The following is a 22547-nucleotide window of genomic DNA, read 5'->3' on the forward strand; positions in this document are numbered from 1 at the left end:
CTGTGGCAACATCTAGCGATCAAGCCTGAGCAAAAGGATTCTCACATCACCCTGCAGGCAGGTTCCCATAGTCAATTCTAGTCCATTTAAGCTGCTGCTGAAGATGCCTTGAAGGCATAGCCACAGCCACCCTGTGTGTTCAGAGGTGATGTTTTCCTTCAGGAACCTGATGCTGAGTCTTCTAACCCAGCAGGCGGTCCCTGCATCAGGCTGGAGTCTTGAGTTTCTGTGTTGTCCTGATACCACCTGCTGTGTTCTCCTGGGGCAGAATGGATCTCAGAAGGTCTGGGCCAGTCTCACTGGTTGAGGATTCTTGCAAGGCCTCATCTCCAATTCCTGAGGGAAGGTGTAGGTTAGGAGAATGCCTGGATTTGAAATTCAATGTTTTCAGATTTCAGGATTGGATGAGGGGTACTCAGCATGTGCATGTGTCCATGTCTCTGTATGCATGCACATGCAGGCCAGGGATGGACACCAGCAAACTTCCTCAGTCACCCTACCCCTCTCACACAAAGGAGCTCTCACACAGAGGCTGTGGCTCACAGATGAGGTTGCTCAGGCTTAGAGTCCCAGAGATTCTTCTGCTGTGCTTCAAAACTTTGAGAGAGAGAGAGAGAGAGAGAGAGAGAGAGAGAGAGAGAGAGAGAGAGAGATTGATTCTACCAGCTTGTACAACCATGCATGCACATATGGATGCCAGAGGGAAATATCCGGTGTCTTCCTTTTCGAACAGGGTCCTAATCAACTATCAGGTCTCTATATCTTAATATCTAGAAGGGGTCCCAGCATGAGCATAGCCAGGGCATACACATGCTTGGCTGTCAGTCAGGCAAGAGGCAGAGATCTTGTTCTATTTTTCATGGTTAATGCTCTTAGCACCCTTGAGGGCCTGGCGGAAAGCTGCCTGGAGACTGCTGGATCTGATGCTGGCCTAGACAGCCAGGGCTATTGATGATGGATGTCCAAAGTGGCCCTCATTCTTGGCAAACTTCTCTCTTCTAGTCTAAATGTGCTTGGGTGTTTAATGCAAGGACTGGGTTGTAGTTTTCCTGTTCTATCCTGCTGCCCCCTTGTTTTCTTCAGCGGGTCACCTGCCCTAGTGAGGAAAGAGAAGTGTGTGAGCCACAGCACCACCCTCCCATGCTTCTGCTTGCTGATCTGTGGTATCTGTTGATGTAGAACCGTTCCTGTGGCAGTCCTGTTGATGTTTGTGAGTTTTGAGGATTTACGCCAGTGTAGTAATGTGCATAGTCACCCTGGAAAACCCCACAGGAAGTTGGTCCCCAGGTTTCAGCACACAGAAGCACAGGCCATAAGAGATGCCCAGGAGTTGAAGGAGGTCCAGTAGATGTGCTGTTAGTTTCCTGTGTCTGATGCATGATTGTCCCTTGCTTAATAAAATGTATACACAAAACTCTTTAAGTGTCCCACTGACCTCTGAGAAAGAACATCAGTGGGAAGATGGCTTTGAACTCTTAACTCCCTGTTCCTTTCCTCATAACAGGTTTCTGTAGCAACCAAAGGAGAGAAGCCACCTGAGGGAAGGAAGTCCAAGACAGTGCCTAGGAGCAGAAGTAGGGTCTGGCTGTAGAGGGGACAAGTGGCTGGGTATAGGGACTCTAGGATCAGAAAAGAGGTTGCCTGGCATCTCCCACAGCAACGAAGACAGTCAAGCATAGTCATGCTCAAAAGACAGTCTGATCCAGACTGTCCCTCATTTCCCAGGCGATTATAGATGGTGTCAGGTAGCAGTTGAAAACTGGCCATCAGGGCATGATTCAAGTGTTTATTAAGGTATCATGGCATCAAGAGTATATGAGGGAATAGCCATATGTACACAGAACGACTTGCAGATCCAGAGAGCAGGGAGGGAATAGTCAGGAGCTCCTGCTTGCTGCTGCCTTAGGGGTTCTACAGAAATCCCAGTGGCACTTGGGAAGTGGAGGCAATATCAATTAGGGATTGTGGCCACATGGGGAGATTGAGACCAGCCATGTGCTGTGGCATCAGAACACTGACCAGCGATGACAAAATGAAACATAAAACACTGGTTGCTCAGCTTTGATACTGCTGACTGCTGACGTGGCCAGGGGCCATCCGGTTCACCAAAGGCTCAGCCAACAGTTGTCTCTCCACTCAATAAAAGTCAAAGAGTGGCCCAGCTCCACAACCAAATGTGTGCCCACATTGCAATGGCTCCGGTACTGTTTCACCTCAGCTGCGGAGATCTCAGGATCCATGAGTGTCCAGCACGCACACACCCGAAAGAGACAGTCTTAGGGGTCGTAGGCAGGACTGAGGGTGGTGAGCCTCTGCCTCACGGCTCAACGGCCCTGACCTTGGCATTGTTTGGGCACAAGAGAGCAAAGTGCTGGGGACAGACAACCTGCAGTCTACCATGCTGGAAGGGCATGACTAACACTGATTGATCACATCCATGTGACTACTGAAGCTTTTCCTGCTCTCTGTAGTGGTGACCTTACAGAAACCATGCACACCCGGTTTAGACTGTATTAAAGTAGCCACCATTTCAGGGTTCCCTGCAAGGTGCCATGGGACAGTAGTAGCATGAGTCTGCATGTATCTCGACAGTTTTCACTAGGGACTACACACACACACACACACACACACACACACACACAAACACACACATACACACACACTTACTGACATGGTGCACATTCTTTGCACACAGAAGAAAGTGAGTAGTAGTGAAAACACACCAATCATGGAATTGATGGAGGGAGTTGTGGGCAGAAGCTGGGGTTTAGAGTTACTTAAAGGCCCTATGCAGGCTCTCCTTTTGTTGGATGAGAAACTTCAACTGCAATGTGGTTCTTTATTTTCTTTCTCTAAAGCACGGAGGGCTAGGGTGGATCTCAGGGCTTTGAGCATGTTCGGCAAGTGCAGTCACACTGAATTAAATCCTAGGGCTGGAACCCTATTAATCTTCTACAGAATTATAGAGCAGCCTGGATGAAGACTCTCAGCTGAAAATGTGGACAACTCAAGACAGGTACTGGACAATGGCTGTCAGACTTGACTGAAGACTGGAAATGTTTTGCTATCTCACAGGAAAAGAAGGCCCCTCCCACTACACTGTACTCTAAGGACATTTTATTCAGGATAGGATGACATGAACTATTGTCTCATGTCACAGATGTCAGCACAAAGTATCCAAGGTATTGTATGCCAATGGTAGCATCAACAGAACAAAGCACACAGTGTCATGAAGACATAAATTATGAGTTTGTGTAGCAAGACCCAGGCCTCTTCCAGGTTCTTAGATAGTAACTGAGAACCTCAAATACGGTAGTGATGTGATAGTGTGGTGTAAATCTAGTTACAACTAGTTTTGACACAGATGACACTTTTTGTGTCATGGTCAGCTTATAGTGAATGACTAGACCTAAGCATGAGAATAACCAAATACTACATTGCTTCTCTAGCTGCTGAGCTTCTAAAAGCCCTGGGGTGACAGCAAGCTTTTGTGGACATACTGGATTGGTCCTTCTGTACTTTAACTCTCTGAGTCACCTGCACTCTCAGCAAGTTAGATGAATTCCACAAATTGGAAATCAGTCACCTGGAAAAAATACATTCTCAATATGATCCCAGATTGGCCATGGAAAAAGGGTAGCTTGAACTGTCCCACCTCGGTTGGGCTTGCACAGGCCTGCTCTCCAACAGAAACCTGTGTTCACAGCTGCAGGCTACATTCACTATGGATGCTCTTGAGGTTCCTTCCTAAACTACTTAGATTACAATAATTTTCTTGCTAACAATCAAAAAACTGATTATGCCAAGCTGGCCTACAAGAAGCTAGTTTCTATTCTGTATTTTATCAGATGTGCAGAATACATATGGTCATCATTGATAACAGGTGAATGATCTGCTCTAATATGGACACTAAGTGATGCTGGAGGACGATCCTGACCCACAATGAGCAGTGGGGACACCAGAGCCCTGTAGGGATGCCTGGCAACCTAACACGTTGAGCACGCACAGCTCAGTAAGTTCCCTGTGAACACACATCTCCTGAGATCTCTCTATTTAATCATAGGTGATCCTGTCCACCTAATACAGCACCTCATGTGGAATAACAAAAGCCACCTACAGGAGATGTGGTGATGACTCGCAGGGTAGAGCACCTGCTGCTCTCTCAGAAGAACCACATGGACCCTAACAATTGGGTAAAGCGTGTCAGTGATTACATCATAAAGTGTGTGTCCGAGGAACAGCCACATTCTCCACACAAAAGACACTGTCACACTGAGTACCCCTTGGTGACTTTGAATTCACTTATTAGCCCAGGATCCATGGAACATGCAGAGATCCATGTGTAGCTGTCAGTTCTAAGTCCACAGGAGGGGAGAGAACCCTTGAGTAAGAATGATGGTCTTAAGAGTCAAGAGATAGAATTCAATTTTTATTCATAACAAATACATTTTTACAACAAAACAGGATTAAAATGAATAAAAATATTTAAAAATATTTGAAAGTAAAAATAGTAACAAGAACATATAAATATGAAACAACAAAAAGAAAACTTCAATTAAAATCATGACAAAAATATTTCTAAAAGCATATTCTTAAGGAACATTTAGAAGCACAGATGTATTGCTGTTTCTCCTCTAGCCCACATAATGAAAGGCGGTCCCCCAAGTTGTCTCTCAAGTGCTGTTTTCTGAGAAGAAAGTAAGACTTCAATCAGTCAGGCTGGCTTAGTTGTATATAAATTTAGCGTCTCTAAGAAATGACAAATTAACTCAGAGGATGAATACTCATCCAAAAAATGTTGTTACCATTCAGGATGTTGGTCATCAGGGACTCCTGAGAAAGCAACTTATTCTTCAGGAAGCTCTCTTATTGCTGTGTGTCCAATTCCAGCTCTCTTGCACTTTCTGAGACCTGGGAGAGGAAGGCAGTTTTTCAGACACTGATTTGGTGGGGAAATGCAAGCCAGCTGTCAGAATGCTGCCTTCTACCACCTCAGTTCTATTGGACAGTCGACATGGACATTTTAAGTGATATCATTGTTGCTAACTCTGTGGGCAGGGCAAAATCTCCAGAGAGCCTCACAGTAATGTGGGCTGACAATATGGGACCCAGACTTATACCAGTGCAAAACAAGAACAGGGCAATGGCAAGAGACCTCATCAGGTTGCAGGAAGAAAGGAGATGTCCATATGTCACCAAGGATAAAGCCAATGACAAGTACTAATTTGACATTTGCACTTGGTTCTTATCCCAAAGGTGCTTCCTACACAAGAGATCACATGACCACAGTGTGTCATTTGTCAAAGAACCAAGAACTTGTTCAAAACTCTACATAGGATCCAATGTATCACATGGATATGCAATAATATGATATGTTATTCATCTGTCACCATTTCTAGACTGCAGCTTCAAAACGAGCAGCAAAATATGCTTGCACAATAATTCAGTTTCTGAAAAGTGGTTAACTTCCCAGAATACTTGTGCATAGGCAGAGCAATGAACAATTCCATTACATGAGGTGGTTGGCTGGTTGTGAGTGTAAATTAGAAAGGTGGTAAGAGAAGCAAAGATGTATCAAATTGGCAAATTTTATCAGATATTGTTAAGCTAACAGGTCCCTACCTGATAATGCTGGTTCTGGCCGTTGATGGTCTTTATCTTTCTTGTTAAAGTCAACCAAATATTTCTGGTTCAGTGCACAATCAAGATGTACCTCCTTGCTCTCCTGCTTCAGTGGGACCAACTTCTTCCTACATGTGTTCTCCATCAGGAGCTGGCTGAGCAGGTTTCTGGAAATACAGTCTGCATAGTAAGATCATGCTGGCCCTTTCTCCCATTCCTACTCCCAAGTCCCACTAACTCTACCAGGTCCCAGATACCCATGAAGACTTAATAAAATGCATCTTGATACATATAAGGCTGCTGCACAGAACATAAAGAGTTAATTCGGGGAAGAATAAATTGTTTGCTTGGCCTGACACCAATTAGTGTCCACACCTCTGAGAAAGAACATGGATCCACAACTATCCATGAAAGCCCAATGCATGGGGGCAACATGAATTAGTACTGGGCCAACACCCTCAAAAGAGGTCAGTAGAACCAAGAGAAGGTCATGCTAACCATGTGGTCCACGCACTGAGTGTTGTAAAACCTGGTGTGACACCATAGGTCCAGGTCAGCCTAATAAACTTCTGCTGAATTCAATCAGTGCTGTTCTCTCTAGAGCCTTTTGAAGATGCCTCGACAATCCTGGGATGAGGAACAGTCTTTTATGGAACTGAAAACTGAGTCCTAATGACCCTGGAACACTGATGGGTAAATAGCACAAGAGATAGAACCAGAGCTGAAGACCGTCCAATCCAGAACAAAGAAAGTCAGAAATGGCCATTCCACAAGTGATAGCCTTTCTGACCAGGACTTACCTAGAGAAGGTAATCTCCTTCTTCAGCCTATGGTTGTTCTCATGGACCTCAGTGTTCTCCATCTCTAAGTTGTGCAGAATTGACATGACCGCCTCCTCCATTCTCTCCAGGTCTTCATAATATGGATTTGGCCTGAAGTGTGACCTGGCCCCAAATGATAGAATACAATGAACATCCGCATTTAGGAATATATGAACTCAGGGTGGGTCCTAAATTACCCCAGGCTGCTGCCTGGATCTTCCAGCACTCAGTCACCTGCCTAGCAAGTACAGAGACTCACCATAAACTCACTGCAATTACAATCTTGCAAAGCCACCAGCTGTCAAGGGCTTTGCAAATGCACACTGGGAACTCACTCTCCCTGACTTTATCCCTGAATTCTTCATTCAGACCACAAGTTCTGCTTTTAAATAAATGGAAGCAGATGAGTCCATTTTCAATCTCACTCCTCAGGAAGGGTCAGGTTCTGAATCTCCACTATATGGGAGGTGAGGTTTAGCACAGGGTGGTTAGGGAGGCACAGCTTTCTAGAACCCAAAACCTTAATAGGATAAGAAGGTGACCTTGCAGACCCAGGAATGAAACAAGAGCATTTGGAGCGATTCATACCTGTTCTTCATGGATCTCTCTGTCAGAAACCTCAGGCGATCTCTCAGGTCATTTCTCTCCTCGGTAATGAGCTGCAGCTCTTTAATCAGCCTCTCCTTTTCCTTCTTGGCCTGATTCTCGCTTAGTTCAGTGCCAGGGGATGATGTTTCTCTCCCAGCGTCTGTAGGTAGAAGAACACAAGTGAACCTGCATGGGGAGAATGCATAGAGTGTTCATAGACCTCAGTGAGGCCTAAACAGGAGAATAAGCCAGGAACCCAGTGTCACTGCTAGGCGATTGGTCTATGCTTAAGAGGCCTCCTCAGTGGATCTCAGTTCTCCCACTACTCTATAGATACCAAGAGACATAAGCAGCCAGGTGTTCCCTATGCCGGACATCACGTGCTTACATGTACCACGGAGATGGCTTCTCCAGGATTATCATCAGCTGAACAGGGTACAGCTTGGTTTCAGGACCCTCACTCCTGTGGCTTCAGAACTCAGATGATAAATTCACCATCCAGAAAACTTGAGTGATTGGAGACACTCAGATGCCCTACCCTGATACTCTAAGCCAACAACTTTGGATTTAAAACGCATTTCCGGGGAGGATATGTTCAACAGACTTATCAGTGTCCCTATGTGAAATACCAAATGCCCCAGAAGTGCGAATAGGTTACAGGCTGAATCTTGGTCTACACGATCCAAATAGTTTTGGTATTTTAGAAACATGTTTGTAACACACACTCTAATATATAAAGCTAACGATGACCCTGCCAGTTAGAAGAAATCAGAGAAGGTCTAAGAACATAAGGTTATTGCCTGGAGCACAATCTCTCCCTGTTACTACTGTCAGATACCCACTGTATTTAAAGAAGCAATGATAGTGAAATACATTGCTGCCCTGTCTAAACTCAGAAAAGGTGGACCCTCCATGACTACTGATGAGGTTATTATATCAATGTAACATAACAAATGAACTGAAAAGTAAAGACCAGAAGTCCACAGTATAATAGCATTGGCCTTACCATATCCTCCCAGTGGGGATGGGGAAACTAAAGTTCTGAAATCCTGACTTTCAGGAATTGTGATATTCATGGAAATTCAATTCCTTTTCAGATGCTCCAGTTGTTGTGGCCCATTGCTAGAAAGGTCAGCGTAAGCCTGCAGCCACCCTGGCAGGAAGCTCAAAATACACTACCCAGAACTTACTCCACATTCCCCAGAAGTGCTGTCTTTGTCCATCATTACTTTGAGACGAAAGGCCAGACTCCTTCACTCTAGTCTCTCCAGAATCGACGTTCCCCCTCCCAAAACGCTTGCGAAGACAGGAAAACATGTCTTAGCTTGTAACCGCCAGACTCAGACTGAGAGAAACTAGGGCACTGGTCGTCACTACAACACTGGTGACATCACAGAGGATTCCAGAACTCTCTAGGAGACAATAGAATGTCCAAGAAGGGACAGCTGATGTCATGGGGAGCAGACTTTGCCTCCCTGCTAATGTTCTCCCTGTACTGAGCATAAGCAGAGGTGCCCTTTCCAGGAGACTTTCCTGGGGCAGAGCCACTGAGCATCTCCTGCTTCCAAAGCCAAATTTTCCTCAAGGCTTGATTATAAAAACCTTAGTAATTACTATGCATCTAAATGAATGTTTCCTTCCATATCTTGCCCCAAAATGTCTCATCCTAACTCAAATTGTCCACATTCACCAATGTTAGCCATTAAACCTTCCTGAGATTTCACACCAGCTTGAATATGCAGTCAAAAGTTCTCCTGTCTCATTCTGTACAGGTGCTTTATATCACATCAAGAAATAGTCTGCATGGTAGGTTACAACATGCGTGTGTATTAGGGGAACACTCATGAAGTCATGTGCTTAGCAATCGACAATTGCCAGAAAATTCCTTAGGAGAAAGAGTTGAAGTCTTTAAGGTGCTAGGAAAAGTGTGGAGACCAGTTGGCAGAGGAAAATGCAATATTGGAGACACCAGTGAAGGGAACCTCATGCTGCTTGTGGGGTTCTGCTCTCTGCACCAATGTCGCTAAAGGAGCACTGATCACAGGCCTGAGTAAGATGTACCATGAGCTTCTATCAGAAAAATAAAATAAACAAGAGATATAGAGGGTACACAGAAATGTCTAAAATGAGGCTATAAACATCATTAAGTGGATAGAGCAAGGTCCCAGCACCTGTACACTGGGAAATGGCCACCACACCAAACACAAAAGTAGTAACACATTTATCATAGTAAAACACATTTATAATAGTAAAAAATGAATACTTTATAGAATGCACCCACTAACACTGATTGATCACATCCGTAGTTCAAATTTTGGGGGCAAATTCATGGCCTTAACTACCTTTGTCTCAACTTATATAGCAAAAAATAAGAAAGAACGAGAAAAGACAAAGTCAAAACTAAAAGCTCAAGCTTCTCATATGAGGATTGCAGGAAGTGTTATATGGGAGTCAGTTCTGATTAGGCCATTTTAGATAGAACAGTGCATAGTGACCCTTAATGTGATGGGCCCTATATAAAGCTTTTTGCAATATTGGAATTTTAACAAACCTCATCCAGTATGTACGGAAGAGGCAAAGATGTGATCACCATGTCCTTACTCTGTATCAGGTTATTTTTCTGCATCCTTGATTGTCAGGCATAGAACAGCAACAATCTGAAATAGCTGGTAGACATGGAAAAACATGGCTAAAACTATAGTTGTGGGTTACACACCTCAACTGTGAAAGGCTAATGCTGTGTGCACAGTCCTTGGAGGCCACTCTTTTAAGCCTAATTATTTCAAACTGAAAGGAGGTTTATCTGAGCTCAAGGTGATCCTGGCCAGCCAGGTAGAGGGCAACATGTGATACTTGAGACCCTGTTTTAAACCAGCACAGAAATCCACACTTCATTCAAAGCATCATCTACGAATTCTCGATTATTTACCATTCTCTCCCTACCAGTCGTTCTGTTTGGAATGGTAGAAAACAACTGGAACTGATATTTCTATTTTAAGGACCTTGATCTCTCTTTTTTTTAGGTCCACATTAAGAGTGCATACAAATGGACATCACCATCTGAACATCTTAGTATTATCTACTCTGTATATATAGCATAATACTGTGCCTATGACAGTCTTAAGCTTCCTTGAGTGTAGTTGCCCCATCAAGAAGTGTGAAGTTCTGAGTTCAAACCCCAGTGATGCTTTAAAGGGACTAGAAGAAAGCCATCAGAGATACTCCACTTCTTTGTCCTTAGATTAAATCAAGTTGACACAATGTGAACCTGGTGGGCTATTTAACCAGCATCTTTCTCCCAACCCCACTTCCACGAGTTCAGTCCAGGGCAGAATTCATCCCCCACCATCCTAGATATTTCTTTATATATTTCTACAAGAGCCAGGTTTCTTTTTTTTTAATAGAATTAGTTGTAGGCAATCAACTGCTGCCCTATGTGAGAAATGATTAGTATCTATTGCAACTTACCACACTGTATTTGTGTATACAAGTACATTATTGGAAATCCAGCATTACTGAGGGATTGGAAACCAGTGCTGTGGCCTTGCCTTTCTGTGCCTCTTCCTGGCTCACAGGCAGCTGGGGGCAGACCTTGAGTTCCTCTTCAGGGACAGAGTGATGTTGAATGGGCACTGAGCAGGCAGAGAAACACAGCTGAGGCAGCTCCTTTCAGTTATTAAACACATCATCTCCTTCCGATCTTAAGGGCTATTGCTGAGGTCTTGCCCCCATACCTACCTTAATAGCAGTGAATTTGTTACACAGCAGCCAGCTCTTTCCTATTGCTCTGTAATACGCCTCCACATCATGGATGCCAAGAAAAACACTAACAAAGAACAAAAAACTCTGACGTTGAACTGTGTGGTGCTGGTCACATACCCTGTTATGTTCTGTATGTTATGAGGTTTGTTAATCTTAACAAGTTCCCCAAGTGTATTCTTCACATAGGACCCAATAGATTCAAGGAAAATAGGAACAATTATGTGTAAAATGGCCTGAGTCAGGGCCCATAGACCGAAGCATTTCCAACACTTGTGCACCAGCCCATGTGGATTTTGCAATGAGCGGGGCCTAGCAATGTCCAGTACACAGTTGTGAGCTGTTGCTCTGGTTGAACTGTATTGGTGTGTGCATTAATAAACTACACCTATTTAAATGAATTCAGTGTCCTGTGGTTTGAATCCAGACCCCTTGACACCAGGTCTTCCCTTCTGCAGCACTCGGGAAAAAGGCTAAGTTTAGGAAAGGTGACCTCTTGTCATAAGTTATGTGACAAGAGGGATGGTGAATGATCCCTTGTGATAAGAATCAAGGTTTCCTCTGTGGTATTTAGGTCTATACTGGCCCTGTGCAACAGCTTCAAGAACCCATTTCTGATTTTCCTTGGGATTCCCGTGATGATGCACTCAGACAGGATTGGAAACAACCAAAACGGTGGTCAGACTTGATTTATAAAATGTAGGTAACATTGCAAACTTATGTTGTAGGATATTTGATCATATTGTCATCCCAAATATTGTGTTATTTACTTAGAAAAAAACCTTCTGGCTGTGTAGTTCAGTACTAGCACCAATATTTAACCCTAGAGCTATTTTTGTTTGTTTGTTTGTTTGTTTTTTGTTTTTGTTTTTGGATGAACAAGTACTTTCCTATTTTGTGGCCCAGCCCTATCTCTTACTTCTTTGCACAGTCATAGAGAGACCTCAAACATATACTCAGACAAAGCCAGGGGAGTGTATAAAAGGGCCTAAGGCAATACCACATAATGACATTGAAAGTGGGCTCTCTTCTTCATGCACGCCTCCAGCTCTCCTGACATCTACATGAATTATAACTCCTAATGCAGTGTAAATGATGTCTGCGCTATTGCTGAAGGAATCATGAGAATAACAACTGTAAACATTCCACCATGGATAGAATTTGTGGAAAGAGGCAACTGGCAGCCAATGAGAGGGCTCTACAGTTAAAGGGGCTTGCTGTCAAGTCTGATGAGCTTGACTCAATCCCCAGGACCCACGTGGTAAAAAGGAGAGAACCAAGGGACAAGCTGTCCTCTGGCTTCCACTCATGTGCTTACATGTATGTGAGTATATATGTATATGTCTGTATGTACGTGTGGATATGAATGTGTGTATGCATGTATGTGTATACGTGTATATGTATATGTGTGTATATGTCTGTCTATATGTGTGTATAGGTGTATTTGTATATGTGTATATGTATTGTATGTGTGTGTATGTGTGTATGTATATGTGTATGTGTGTATGCATGTATGTGTGTATGTGTGTATGTGTGTGTATGTATGTGTGTATGCATGTAGGTGTGTATATATCTGTGCATGAGCATGAATGTGTATAGTCATGTATATGCATGTGTTTTCTGGTACGTGTATTCGTGTTTATGTACGAATGTATGTGTGTATATGTATGTATGGACACACAAACACACACAATGTTAAAACATAAAAAGCTCCTTGGAGTATTCACCGTGCCTGGATAAGTGGTGACCATGTGGGGGAAACACATGTCCATGTAAGCACACCTGTTCACGTGCACTGAGCAATGCCCAGCCTGGTCTTGAGCTCACTACCTGCCCAACGATGAGTTTCTGCCCACCTGGTCTTCTCAGAGCCAGGCGACGATTGTTCCTGCCATTCCAGTTCTGTTCCAGTTTCTCATGCCACAAACCTTCTAGCTTGAATCGCACCTACTGACGCAGGAACCTAACAGCCTCCAACCCAGTGAAGTAAGTAAACTTCTTCCTGACATCCTCAGGCTTGGTGTCCCCCATGAGTCACAGGGAGGAAGGATGGCATGCACCAAGGAGAAGGGCCATGGGCAAGGAAGACAGGATCATAAGTCAGTCATCCCTGACACCAGCAAAGTGTGTGCTTCAGAGCTGGCTCTGCTCACTCTTGTCCCAGTGGCAGGACTTAAGAGTGGTGCATACCTGTCACCCAGCGCTCAGAGACGTCTGAGGCATGAGAACCAGGAGTTCATGGCCATCGTAACTAATGGTGAGATCAAAGCCAGCCTGGGCTGCATGAGACTCAGTCTCAAAGCAGGCAAGGAGGAACTTGCTATATTTGAGCAAGGAAGCTGCCATCCTCCTGGGTTCTAAACATTCACTGCAATACAGAAAGATGCTAGGGCTAGTGTGGCAGAAAGTAGGAGACAGAGAAGCCAGGTTAACCCTCACTAATCTTCTCATGCTGTGTGAGCTATGAGTAGATGGTGCCCTATACACTGTGGACAGGATGGTCTCTCAGACAGTTCAGAAAGCCATGGAGGACTCCAGCAATTCTCCACTTGGGTGTCACTTGAGTCTTATATGTGTGTGTTTACAAGCCAAAACATAAAATCCATAGGTGACTGTGTGAATTCAACATGGCCCAGCCATGTGCTGGAATATTATTCAGCCTTACATAGGATTCAGATTCTGATCCTTGAACAGGAATGAGAATGGTAGCCATTCTCCTAAGTCAGACCTCCAGGCAGTGCAAAGACAAACTAACACTGTATGACACCACTGAGGGCTGCAGTGTCACCAGTTATATAAAGACAGAAAGCAGGAAGGTTTACAGAGCCCCAGGGGTGACATGGAGGGGGGAGGTTGGAGGGTAGGTGTGTAAGTGGGACTGAGCCTCAGAGGAATCAGACATGGCTGCAGAATATGCATGTGGTTGCCTCCCATACCTGTGGGTGCTGCCTCCTCAGAAAGGCAAATACAGCAAAAGAAAGGACCAGAGGGGACAGGCTCTGACCTCCTGTAGACACACACAAATGACGTGACAGAATGTGCACACTGATGCCTTGCTGCAGGAGCAGTTGAGCTTCCAGAAGGGTTGAAAGAGGCTGGAAGGGCTGAGCATGGCACTGAGTTCAAGGACATAGCTTTAGGTCCTGGGGAACCTACGGTGCCCAGGCCCCATCCTGCTGATACTGAGGGACACAGCTGACATTCAGGGTGATGGCTGGGCTGGGCTGGGGAATAGGTGTCCACTCTCACCTGCTCCAGCTTGAAGATGTGCTGGATGAAGTAGGACTGCAACTGCTTGTTGGATTCATTGATGCAAATCTGCTGGAAGCTATTCTGTTCAAAGTCCTCAAATCTGAATATGGCCAAGACACCAATGGGCAAGCACTGGGAGATAAGGTTTGGTTATAGCCGGGGCCTCCTGGAAAGACTAGCCCTCCTGAGAGGAGTTGCAGCAGAGGGGGTGTGTTTTCCTGACCTGTTTGGTACCCAGTGTTCTTTGCCAAGGGTTCCTTTATTACTTCTTGATGGAACCAGGCCTGCACATATCCAGGAAGCATTGGGGTGGAACCTGGGCTTGGTGCCCACATGCTGGCATCGCTGAGGGTGAAGCCTAGCCTATCACACTTCCAGACACCGAGTGCAGATGCCTGGGTTCCTATAGAATGGCGGTTCTTACCGTTCCTAATCCTGTGTCTCTTTATTTCAGTTCCTCATGTTGTGATCCCAACCATAAACTTATTGGAGAGCTACTTCATGAGTGTAACTTTGTTACTGTGAGGAACTGTAATGTAAATGTCTGGTGTGCAGGAGCTCTGATGTAGAACCCACAGATTGAGAGCAGCTGCTGTAGAGGATGAGAGTCCCCTGCCAGCCCTGGTGTTTGCAGAGATCCCCTGGGTTCCTAGTCTCCATGGCTTTCCCAAGGACAGGGTTTATTCTTGGCCGTCTCAGGGCCCGGGACCTCACAGAAACAGCCTCTCCCATGTCCTTCCTGTTGAGGAGAGCGTGTTTGGTCCTCAGCACAGACCAGTCAAACAGGGCGCTGTATAGACACTTGGCCAGGGGTCTCCTGCAGTTATGGCCTCTGGACAGAGGGGTTTCTTACCTGGGGTGGGGCAACCATGCCAGGTACAGGCAGTGATGCTCAGAGTCAAGACCTAGTTTTGTCTTATTTTCATAGACAAAGTTGCCCAGGCTGGCCTCGAACTTGCCATGTAGCCAAGGATAATTAAACAACTGATCCTACTTCCTCTACCCCCTCATGGCCTGGCATTGCAGATGAGTGTCACCAGAGCTGGCTTGTCACAGCTGCTATACGGCTCTAAGTCAGGGGCCTCATGTGCAGGAGTGTTATGACTGTGCCATCCCCACACTGCAACCAGGGTTTTCACCTTTCTAGTGCTGAAGTCTGCTTAATCCTACCCTGGACCCAGGACACAGCAGCTGTGGGAGACTCAAAGCCTGGGGCTTCAGCACAGCATGGGTACTCAGCATGGCATGCAGCCTACAGGGCTGTGAAAAAGCCAAGGGAGTGCTTCTCAGCTCACCCCCTGTAGGAGTGTCTAGCCCATCCTTCTCTCCATGGACGCAGACATCTGCTTCCAACTGCCCGACATGTCCCTCGGGTTTTGAGTTTCCTGGATGCCATGTCAATGCCACGACACAGAGTGCTGCCTCTACTGGGGACACACACACAACCTCTCTGGGGGACATCTGAGCCAAGCAGGGATTGGGTGCACTGCAGAGAGGTCAAGTCATGTCGTGAAGTACCTTGTCCCACAAAGGCTCACTGTTCAGGGAGTTGACTGGAAAAGTAAGATTATGCCCCTGGGCAGGGTTCCCCATAGGGAGTGTCCCACACCCTGCTATCAGGTCTATTCCTGGTGCCATGCAAATTCAATTTGCAAGACCCAATGCTCTGGAAATGTCAAGAGCTAACAGAAATGTACCAGGAAGTGCACACCATAGCAAAGGGAGAGGATGGCACAGAGACCTATGCTATGGGTTAAAGGGCACGGAAAGGCCACCTCGAGCACAGGGGTCAGTCACCTCTTTCACAAAAAAGGCAAAGGTCAATGCTCTCAGCTCTGGGAGCCTAAAGGGCTCTGTGGCTCCTAAGCCCTGCAGCTGCAGCCAGAAGCAGCACTGAACAAGATGTAAATGCTGAGTATGGCGATGTCAATAAAACTTTATTTAAAAAACCAAATTGGTGGTGGTGCTGGTGGTGGTGGTGGTGGTGGTGGTGGTGGTGGTGGTGGTGGTGGTGGTGGTTGCGGACTGGTTCATTTCAAAGCATGCTGGAGTGGCATGGCCACTGAGCATCGGGAAACACAGAAAGGAATGTGACCGGACGCAGGGCTCCTAACACCCTAGACGTCGACCTATGGCACTGGAACAGGGTCCCTGAAGGTAAGTCTGGACAGTCAGATAAGGTAAGTACATTTTATTACAAGGAAATGGGACAAGATAAATTTTCTCTTCATCTTGCTATGCTTACGCATCTTTAAGAGTGCAGGGAATTCATGTCTATCAGTCTGGTTTAGAAAAGTGTTTAGAGACAGCAAGAGTAAACTCCGTGGTTCCCTGAAGAGGGTTCCAAGGATTCTGATATCTGGGTCAAAGTGAATGTTAAGGAGAAAAAGGCTGTCAGGCAGGGCAAAAAGATTCCAATTTCTGGTCTCTTTGGGCTGTAATTTTTACTGTGTTCAAGGCCATGAATGCAGACAGGGTAATGACGAATACAGAACAAGAAGCTAGAGCTTCATTAAGACAAAACGAAAGTAAAAGTTTTGCCCTCTGCACCACTGCCTGAAGCAGGTTTTTCTAAGTCGTTTCCCGAGGATGGCATGTTGACCATTAGATTCACAAGATGATAATGACGAATTCACCTGCTTTTTCTTTTCCTATAATTAGGCCAGCATCGATTCAAGGTGTGGCCCAACCGACTTATTATAAAGGATGATACTGGTTGGTTGAAAAAGGTAGTAGCGGCAGCAGCTCTCTGCTCCCAGACCCGGTGAGAGAGAGACCCAACCGCCTGGTCAGGTGGGCACTCCTGAGGCTGCAGAGCGGAAGAGACCACCAACACTGCTCACCCCTGCCCACATCCCTGGCCCAAGAGGAAACTGTATAAGGCCTCTGGGCTCCCGTGGGGGAGGGCCCAGGAGCGGCAGGACCCCTGCCGGAGACACCGCCGGACCCTGAAGGAAACAGACCGGATAAACAGTTCTCTGCACCCAAATCCCGTGGGAGGGAGAGCTAAACCTTCAGAGAGGCAGACAGGCCTGGGAAACCAGAAGAGACTGCTCCCTGCACACACATCTCGGACACCAGAGGAAAAAGCCAAAGACCATCTGGAACCCTGGTGCACTGAAGCTCCCGGAAGGGGCGGCACAGGTCTTCCTGGTTGCTGCCGCTGCAGAGAGCCCCTGGGCAGCACCCCACGAGCGAACCTGAGCCTCGGGACCACAGGTAAGACCAAATTTTCTGCTGCAAGAAAGCTGCCTGGTGAACTCAAGACACAGGCCCACAGGAACAGCTGAAGACCTGTAGAGAGGAAAAACTACACGCCCGAAAGCAGAACACTCTGTCCCCATAACTGACTGAAAGAGAGGAAAACAGGTATACAGCACTCCTGACACACAGGCTTATAGGACAGTCTAGCCACTGTCAGAAATAGCAGAACAAAGTAACACTAGAGATAATCTGATGGCGAGAGGCAAGCGCAGGAACCCAAGCAACAGAAACCAAGACTACATGCCATCATCGGAGCCCAATTCTCCCACCAAAACAAACATGGAATATCCAAACACACCAGAAAAGCAAGATCTAGTTTCAAAATCATATTTGATCATGATGCTGGAGGACTTCAGGAAAGACCTGAACACACTTAGGGAAGCACAGGAAAACATTAATAAACAAGTAAAAGCCTACAGAGAGGAATCGCAAAAATCCCTGAAAGAATTCCAGGAAAACACAATCAAACAGTTGAAGGAATTAAAAATGGAAATAGAAGCAATCAAGAAAGAACACATGGAAACAACCCTGGATATAGAAAACCAAAAGAAGAGACAAGGAGCTGTAGATACAAGCTTCACCAACAGAATACAAGAGATGGAAGAGAGAATCTCAGGAGCAGAAGATTCCATAGAAATCATTGACTCAACTGTCAAAGATAATGTAAAGCGGAAAAAGCTACTGGTCCAAAACATACAGGAAATCCAGGACTCAATGAGAAGATCAAACCTAAGGATAATAGGTATAGAAGAGAGTGAAGACTCCCAGCTCAAAGGACCAGTAAATATCTTCAACAAAATCATAGAAGAAAACTTCCCTAACCTAAAAAAAGAGATACCCATAGACATACAGGAAGCCTACAGAACTCCAAATAGATTGGACCAGAAAAGAAACACCTCCCGTCACATAATTGTCAAAACACCAAACGCACAAAATAAAGAAAGAATATTAAAAGCAGTAAGGGAAAAAGGTCAAGTAACATATAAAGGGAGACCTATCAGAATCGCACCAGACTTCTCGCCAGAAACTATGAAGGCCAGAAGATCCTGGACTGATGTTATACAGACCCTAAGAGAACACAAATGCCAGCCCAGATTACTGTATCCAGCAAAACTCTCAATTAACATTGATGGAGAAACCAAGATATTCCATGACAAAACCAAATTTACACAATATCTTTCTACAAATCCAGCACTACAAAGGATAATAAATGGTAAAGCCCAACATAAGGAGGCAAGCTATACCCTAGAAGAAGCAAGAAACTAATCGTCTTGGCAACAAAACAAAGAGAATGAAAGCACACAAACATAACCTCACATCAAATATGAATATAACGGGAAGCAATAATCACTATTCCTTAATATCTCTCAATATCAATGGCCTCAACTCCCCAATAAAAAGACATAGATTAACAAACTGGATACGCAACGAGGACCCTGCATTCTGCTGCCTACAGGAAACACACCTCAGAGACAAAGACAGACACTACCTCAGAGTGAAAGGCTGGAAAACAACTTTCCAAGCAAATGGTCAGAAGAAGCAAGCTGGAGTAGCTATTCTAATATCAAATAAAATCAATTTCCAACTAAAAGTCATCAAAAAAGATAAGGAAGGACACTTCATATTCATCAAAGGAAAAATCAACCAAGATGAACTCTCAATCCTAAATATCTATGCCCCAAATACAAGGGCACCTACATATGTAAAAGAAACCTTACTAAAGCTCAAAACACACATTGCACCTCACACAATAATAGTGGGAGATTTCAACACCCCACTCTCATCAATGGACAGATCATGGAAACAGAAATTAAACAGTGATGTAGACAGACTAAGAGAAGTCATGAGCCAAATGGACTTAACGGATATTTATAGAACATTCTATCCTAAAGCAAAAGGATATACCTTCTTCTCAGCTCCTCATGGTACTTTCTCCAAAATTGACCATATAATTGGTCAAAAAATGGGCCTCAACAGGTACAGAAAGATAGAAATAATCCCATGCGTGCTATCGGACCACCACGGCCTAAAACTGGTCTTCAATAACAATAAGGGAAGAATGCCCACATATACGTGGAAATTGAACAATGCTCTACTCAATGATAACCTGGTCAAGGAAGAAATAAAGAAAGAAATTAAAAACTTTTTAGAATTTAATGAAAATGAAGATACAACATACTCAAACTTATGGGACACAATGAAAGCTGTGCTAAGAGGAAAACTCATAGCACTGAGTGCCTGCAGAAAGAAACAGGAAAGAGCATATGTCAGCAGCTTGACAGCACACCTAAAAGCTCTAGAACAAAAAGAAGCAAATACACCCAGGAGGAGTAGAAGGCAGGAAATAATCAAACTCAGAGCTGAAATCAACCAAGTAGAAACAAAAAGGACCATAGAAAGAATCAACAGAACCAAAAGTTGGTTCTTTGAGAAAATCAACAAGATAGATAAACCCTTAGCCAGACTAACGAGAGGACACAGAGAGTGTGTCCAAATTAACAAAATCAGAAATGAAAAGGGAGACATAACTACAGATTCGGAGGAAATTCAAAAAATCATCAGATCTTACTATAAAAACCTATATTCAACAAAATTTGAAAATCTTCAGGAAATGGACAATTTCCTAGACAGATACCAGGTATCGAAGTTAAATCAGGAACAGATAAACCAGTTAAACAACCCCATAACTCCTAAGGAAATAGAAGCAGTCATTAAAGGTCTCCCAACCAAAAAGAGCCCAGGTCCAGACGGGTTTAGTGCAGAATTCTATCAAACCTTCATAGAAGACCTCATACCAATATTATCCAAACTATTCCACAAAATTGAAACAGATGGAGCCCTACCGAATTCCTTCTACGAAGCCACAATTACTCTTATACCTAAACCACACAAAGACACAACAAAGAAAGAGAACTTCAGACCAATTTCCCTTATGAATATCGACGCAAAAATACTCAATAAAATTCTGGCAAACCGAATTCAAGAGCACATCAAAACAATCATCCACCATGATCAAGTAGGCTTCATCCCAGGCATGCAGGGATGGTTTAATATACGGAAAACCATCAACGTGATCCATTATATAAACAAACTGAAAGAACAGAACCACATGATCATTTCATTAGATGCTGAGAAAGCATTTGACAAAATTCAACACCCCTTCATGATAAAAGTCCTGGAAAGAATAGGAATTCAAGGCCCATACCTAAACATAGTAAAAGCCATATACAGCAAACCAGTTGCTAACATTAAACTAAATGGAGAGAAACTTGAAGCAATCCCACTAAAATCAGGGACTAGACAAGGCTGCCCACTCTCTCCCTACTTATTCAATATAGTTCTTGAAGTTCTAGCCAGAGCAATCAGACAACAAAAGGAGATCAAAGGGATACAGATCGGAAAAGAAGAGGTCAAAATATCACTATTTGCAGATGACATGATAGTATATTTAAGTGATCCCAAAAGTTCCACCAGAGAACTACTAAAGCTGATAAACAACTTCAGCAAAGTGGCTGGGTATAAAATTAACTCAAATAAATCAGTTGCCTTCCTCTATACAAAAGAGAAACAAGCCGAGAAAGAAATTAGGGAAACGACACCCTTCATAATAGACCTAAATAATATAAAGTACCTCGGTGTGACTTTAACCAAGCAAGTAAAAGATCTGTACAATAAGAACTTCAAGACACTGAGGAAAGAAATTGAAGAAGACCTCAGAAGATGGAAAGATCTCCCATGCTCATGGATTGGCAGGATTAATATGGTAAAAATGGCCATTTTACCAAAAGCAATCTACAGATTCAATGCAATCCCCATCAAAATACCAATCCAATTCTTCAAAGAGTTAGACAGAACAATTTGCAAATTCATCTGGAATAACAAAAAACCCAGGATAGCTAAAGCTATCCTCAACAATAAAAGGACTTCAGGGGGAATCACTATCCCTGAACTCAAGCAGTATTACAGAGCAATAGTGATAAAAACTGCATGGTATTGGTACAGAGACAGACAGATAGACCAATGGAATAGAATTGAAGACCCAGAAATGAACCCACACACCTATGGTCACTTGATTTTTGACAAAGGAGCCAAAACCATCCAATGGAAAAAAGATAGTATTTTCAGCAAATGGTGCTGGTTCAACTGGAGGGCAACATGTAGAAGAATGCAGATCGATCCATCCTTATCACCCTGTACAAAGCTTAAGTCCAAGTGGATCAAGGACCTCCACATCAAACCAGACACACTCAAACTAATAGAAGAAAAACTAGGGAAGCATCTGGAACACATGGGCACTGGAAAAAAATTCCTGAACAAAACACCAATGGCTTATGCTCTAAGATCAAGAATCGACAAATGGGATCTCATAAAACTGCAAAGCTTCTGTAAGGCAAAGGACACTGTGGTTAGGACAAAACGGCAACCAACAGATTGGGAAAAGATCTTTACCAATCCTACAACAGATAGAGGCCTTATTTCCAAAATATACAAAGAACTCAAGAAGTTAGACCGCAGGGAAACAAATAACCCTATTAAAAAATGGGGTTCAGAGCTAAACAAAGAATTCACAGCTGAGGAATGCCGAATGGCTGAGAAACACCTAAAGAAATGTTCAACATCTTTAGTCATAAGGGAAATGCAAATCAAAACAACCCTGAGATTTCACCTCACACCAGTGCGATTGGCTAAGATCAAAAACTCAGGTGACAGCAGATGCTGGCGAGGATGTGGAGAAAGAGGAACACTCCTCCATTGTTGGTGGGATTGCAGTCTGGTAAAACCATTCTGGAAATCAGTCTGGAGGTTCCTCAGAAAATTGGACATTGAACTGCCTGATGATCCAGCTATACCTCTCTTGGGCATATACCCAAAAGATGCCTCAACATATAAAAGAGACACGTGCTCCACTATGTTCATCGCAGCCTTATTTATAATAGCCAGAAGCTGGAAAGAACCCAGATGCCCTTCAACAGAGGAATGGATACAGAAAATGTGGTACATCTACACAATGGAATATTACTCAGCTATCAAAAACAACGAGTTTATGAAATTCGTAGGCAAATGGTTGGAACTGGAAAATATCATCCTGAGTGAGCTAACCCAATCACAGAAAGACATACATGGTATGCACTCATTGATAAGTGGCTATTAGCCCAAATGCTTGAATTACCCTAGATCCCTAGAACAAACGAAACTCAAGACGGATGATCAAAATGTGAATGCTTTCACTCCTTCTTTAAA

At 44.2% G+C, this 22547-nt stretch overlaps 3 protein-coding genes across 6 annotated transcripts in view; 1 reads left to right on the forward strand and 2 right to left on the reverse strand.

Annotated features, from left to right (window-relative positions):
* Nucleotides 1-22547, reverse strand: part of LOC147998836 (uncharacterized) — a 924038-nt gene that overhangs the window by 91899 nt on the left and 809592 nt on the right. The window lies entirely within an intron of this gene.
* LOC147998838 (disks large homolog 5-like) overlaps nt 1-22547 on the forward strand; it is a 260765-nt gene that overhangs the window by 24009 nt on the left and 214209 nt on the right. Inside the window, exons 1-2 of one of the 2 annotated variants that reach the window (XM_087595543.1) lie at nt 16182-16222; nt 16704-16771. The gene's annotated coding sequence lies outside the window, so the exon portion shown is untranslated. Of the gene's footprint in view, nt 1-16181; nt 16223-16703; nt 16772-22547 lie in introns of those variants that run through there. The other variant, XM_087595542.1, reaches the window with a different exon arrangement.
* LOC147998839 (disks large homolog 5-like) lies at nt 4419-8378 on the reverse strand. The gene is made up of 6 exons (XM_087596703.1): nt 8222-8378; nt 7032-7191; nt 6423-6566; nt 5623-5789; nt 4806-4911; nt 4419-4687 (listed from the first exon to the last, which is right to left on the reverse strand). Exons 1-5 carry the CDS (start codon nt 8346-8348, stop codon nt 4847-4849), a joined length of 663 nt encoding a protein of 220 aa, XP_087452829.1. The 5' UTR covers nt 8349-8378; the 3' UTR covers nt 4419-4687; nt 4806-4846.

This window comes from Rattus norvegicus, chromosome 19, assembly GCF_021556685.1.
Source record: "Rattus norvegicus strain SHRSP/BbbUtx chromosome 19, alternate assembly SHRSP_T2T, whole genome shotgun sequence".
NCBI classification, from domain to species: Eukaryota; Metazoa; Chordata; class Mammalia; order Rodentia; family Muridae; genus Rattus; species Rattus norvegicus.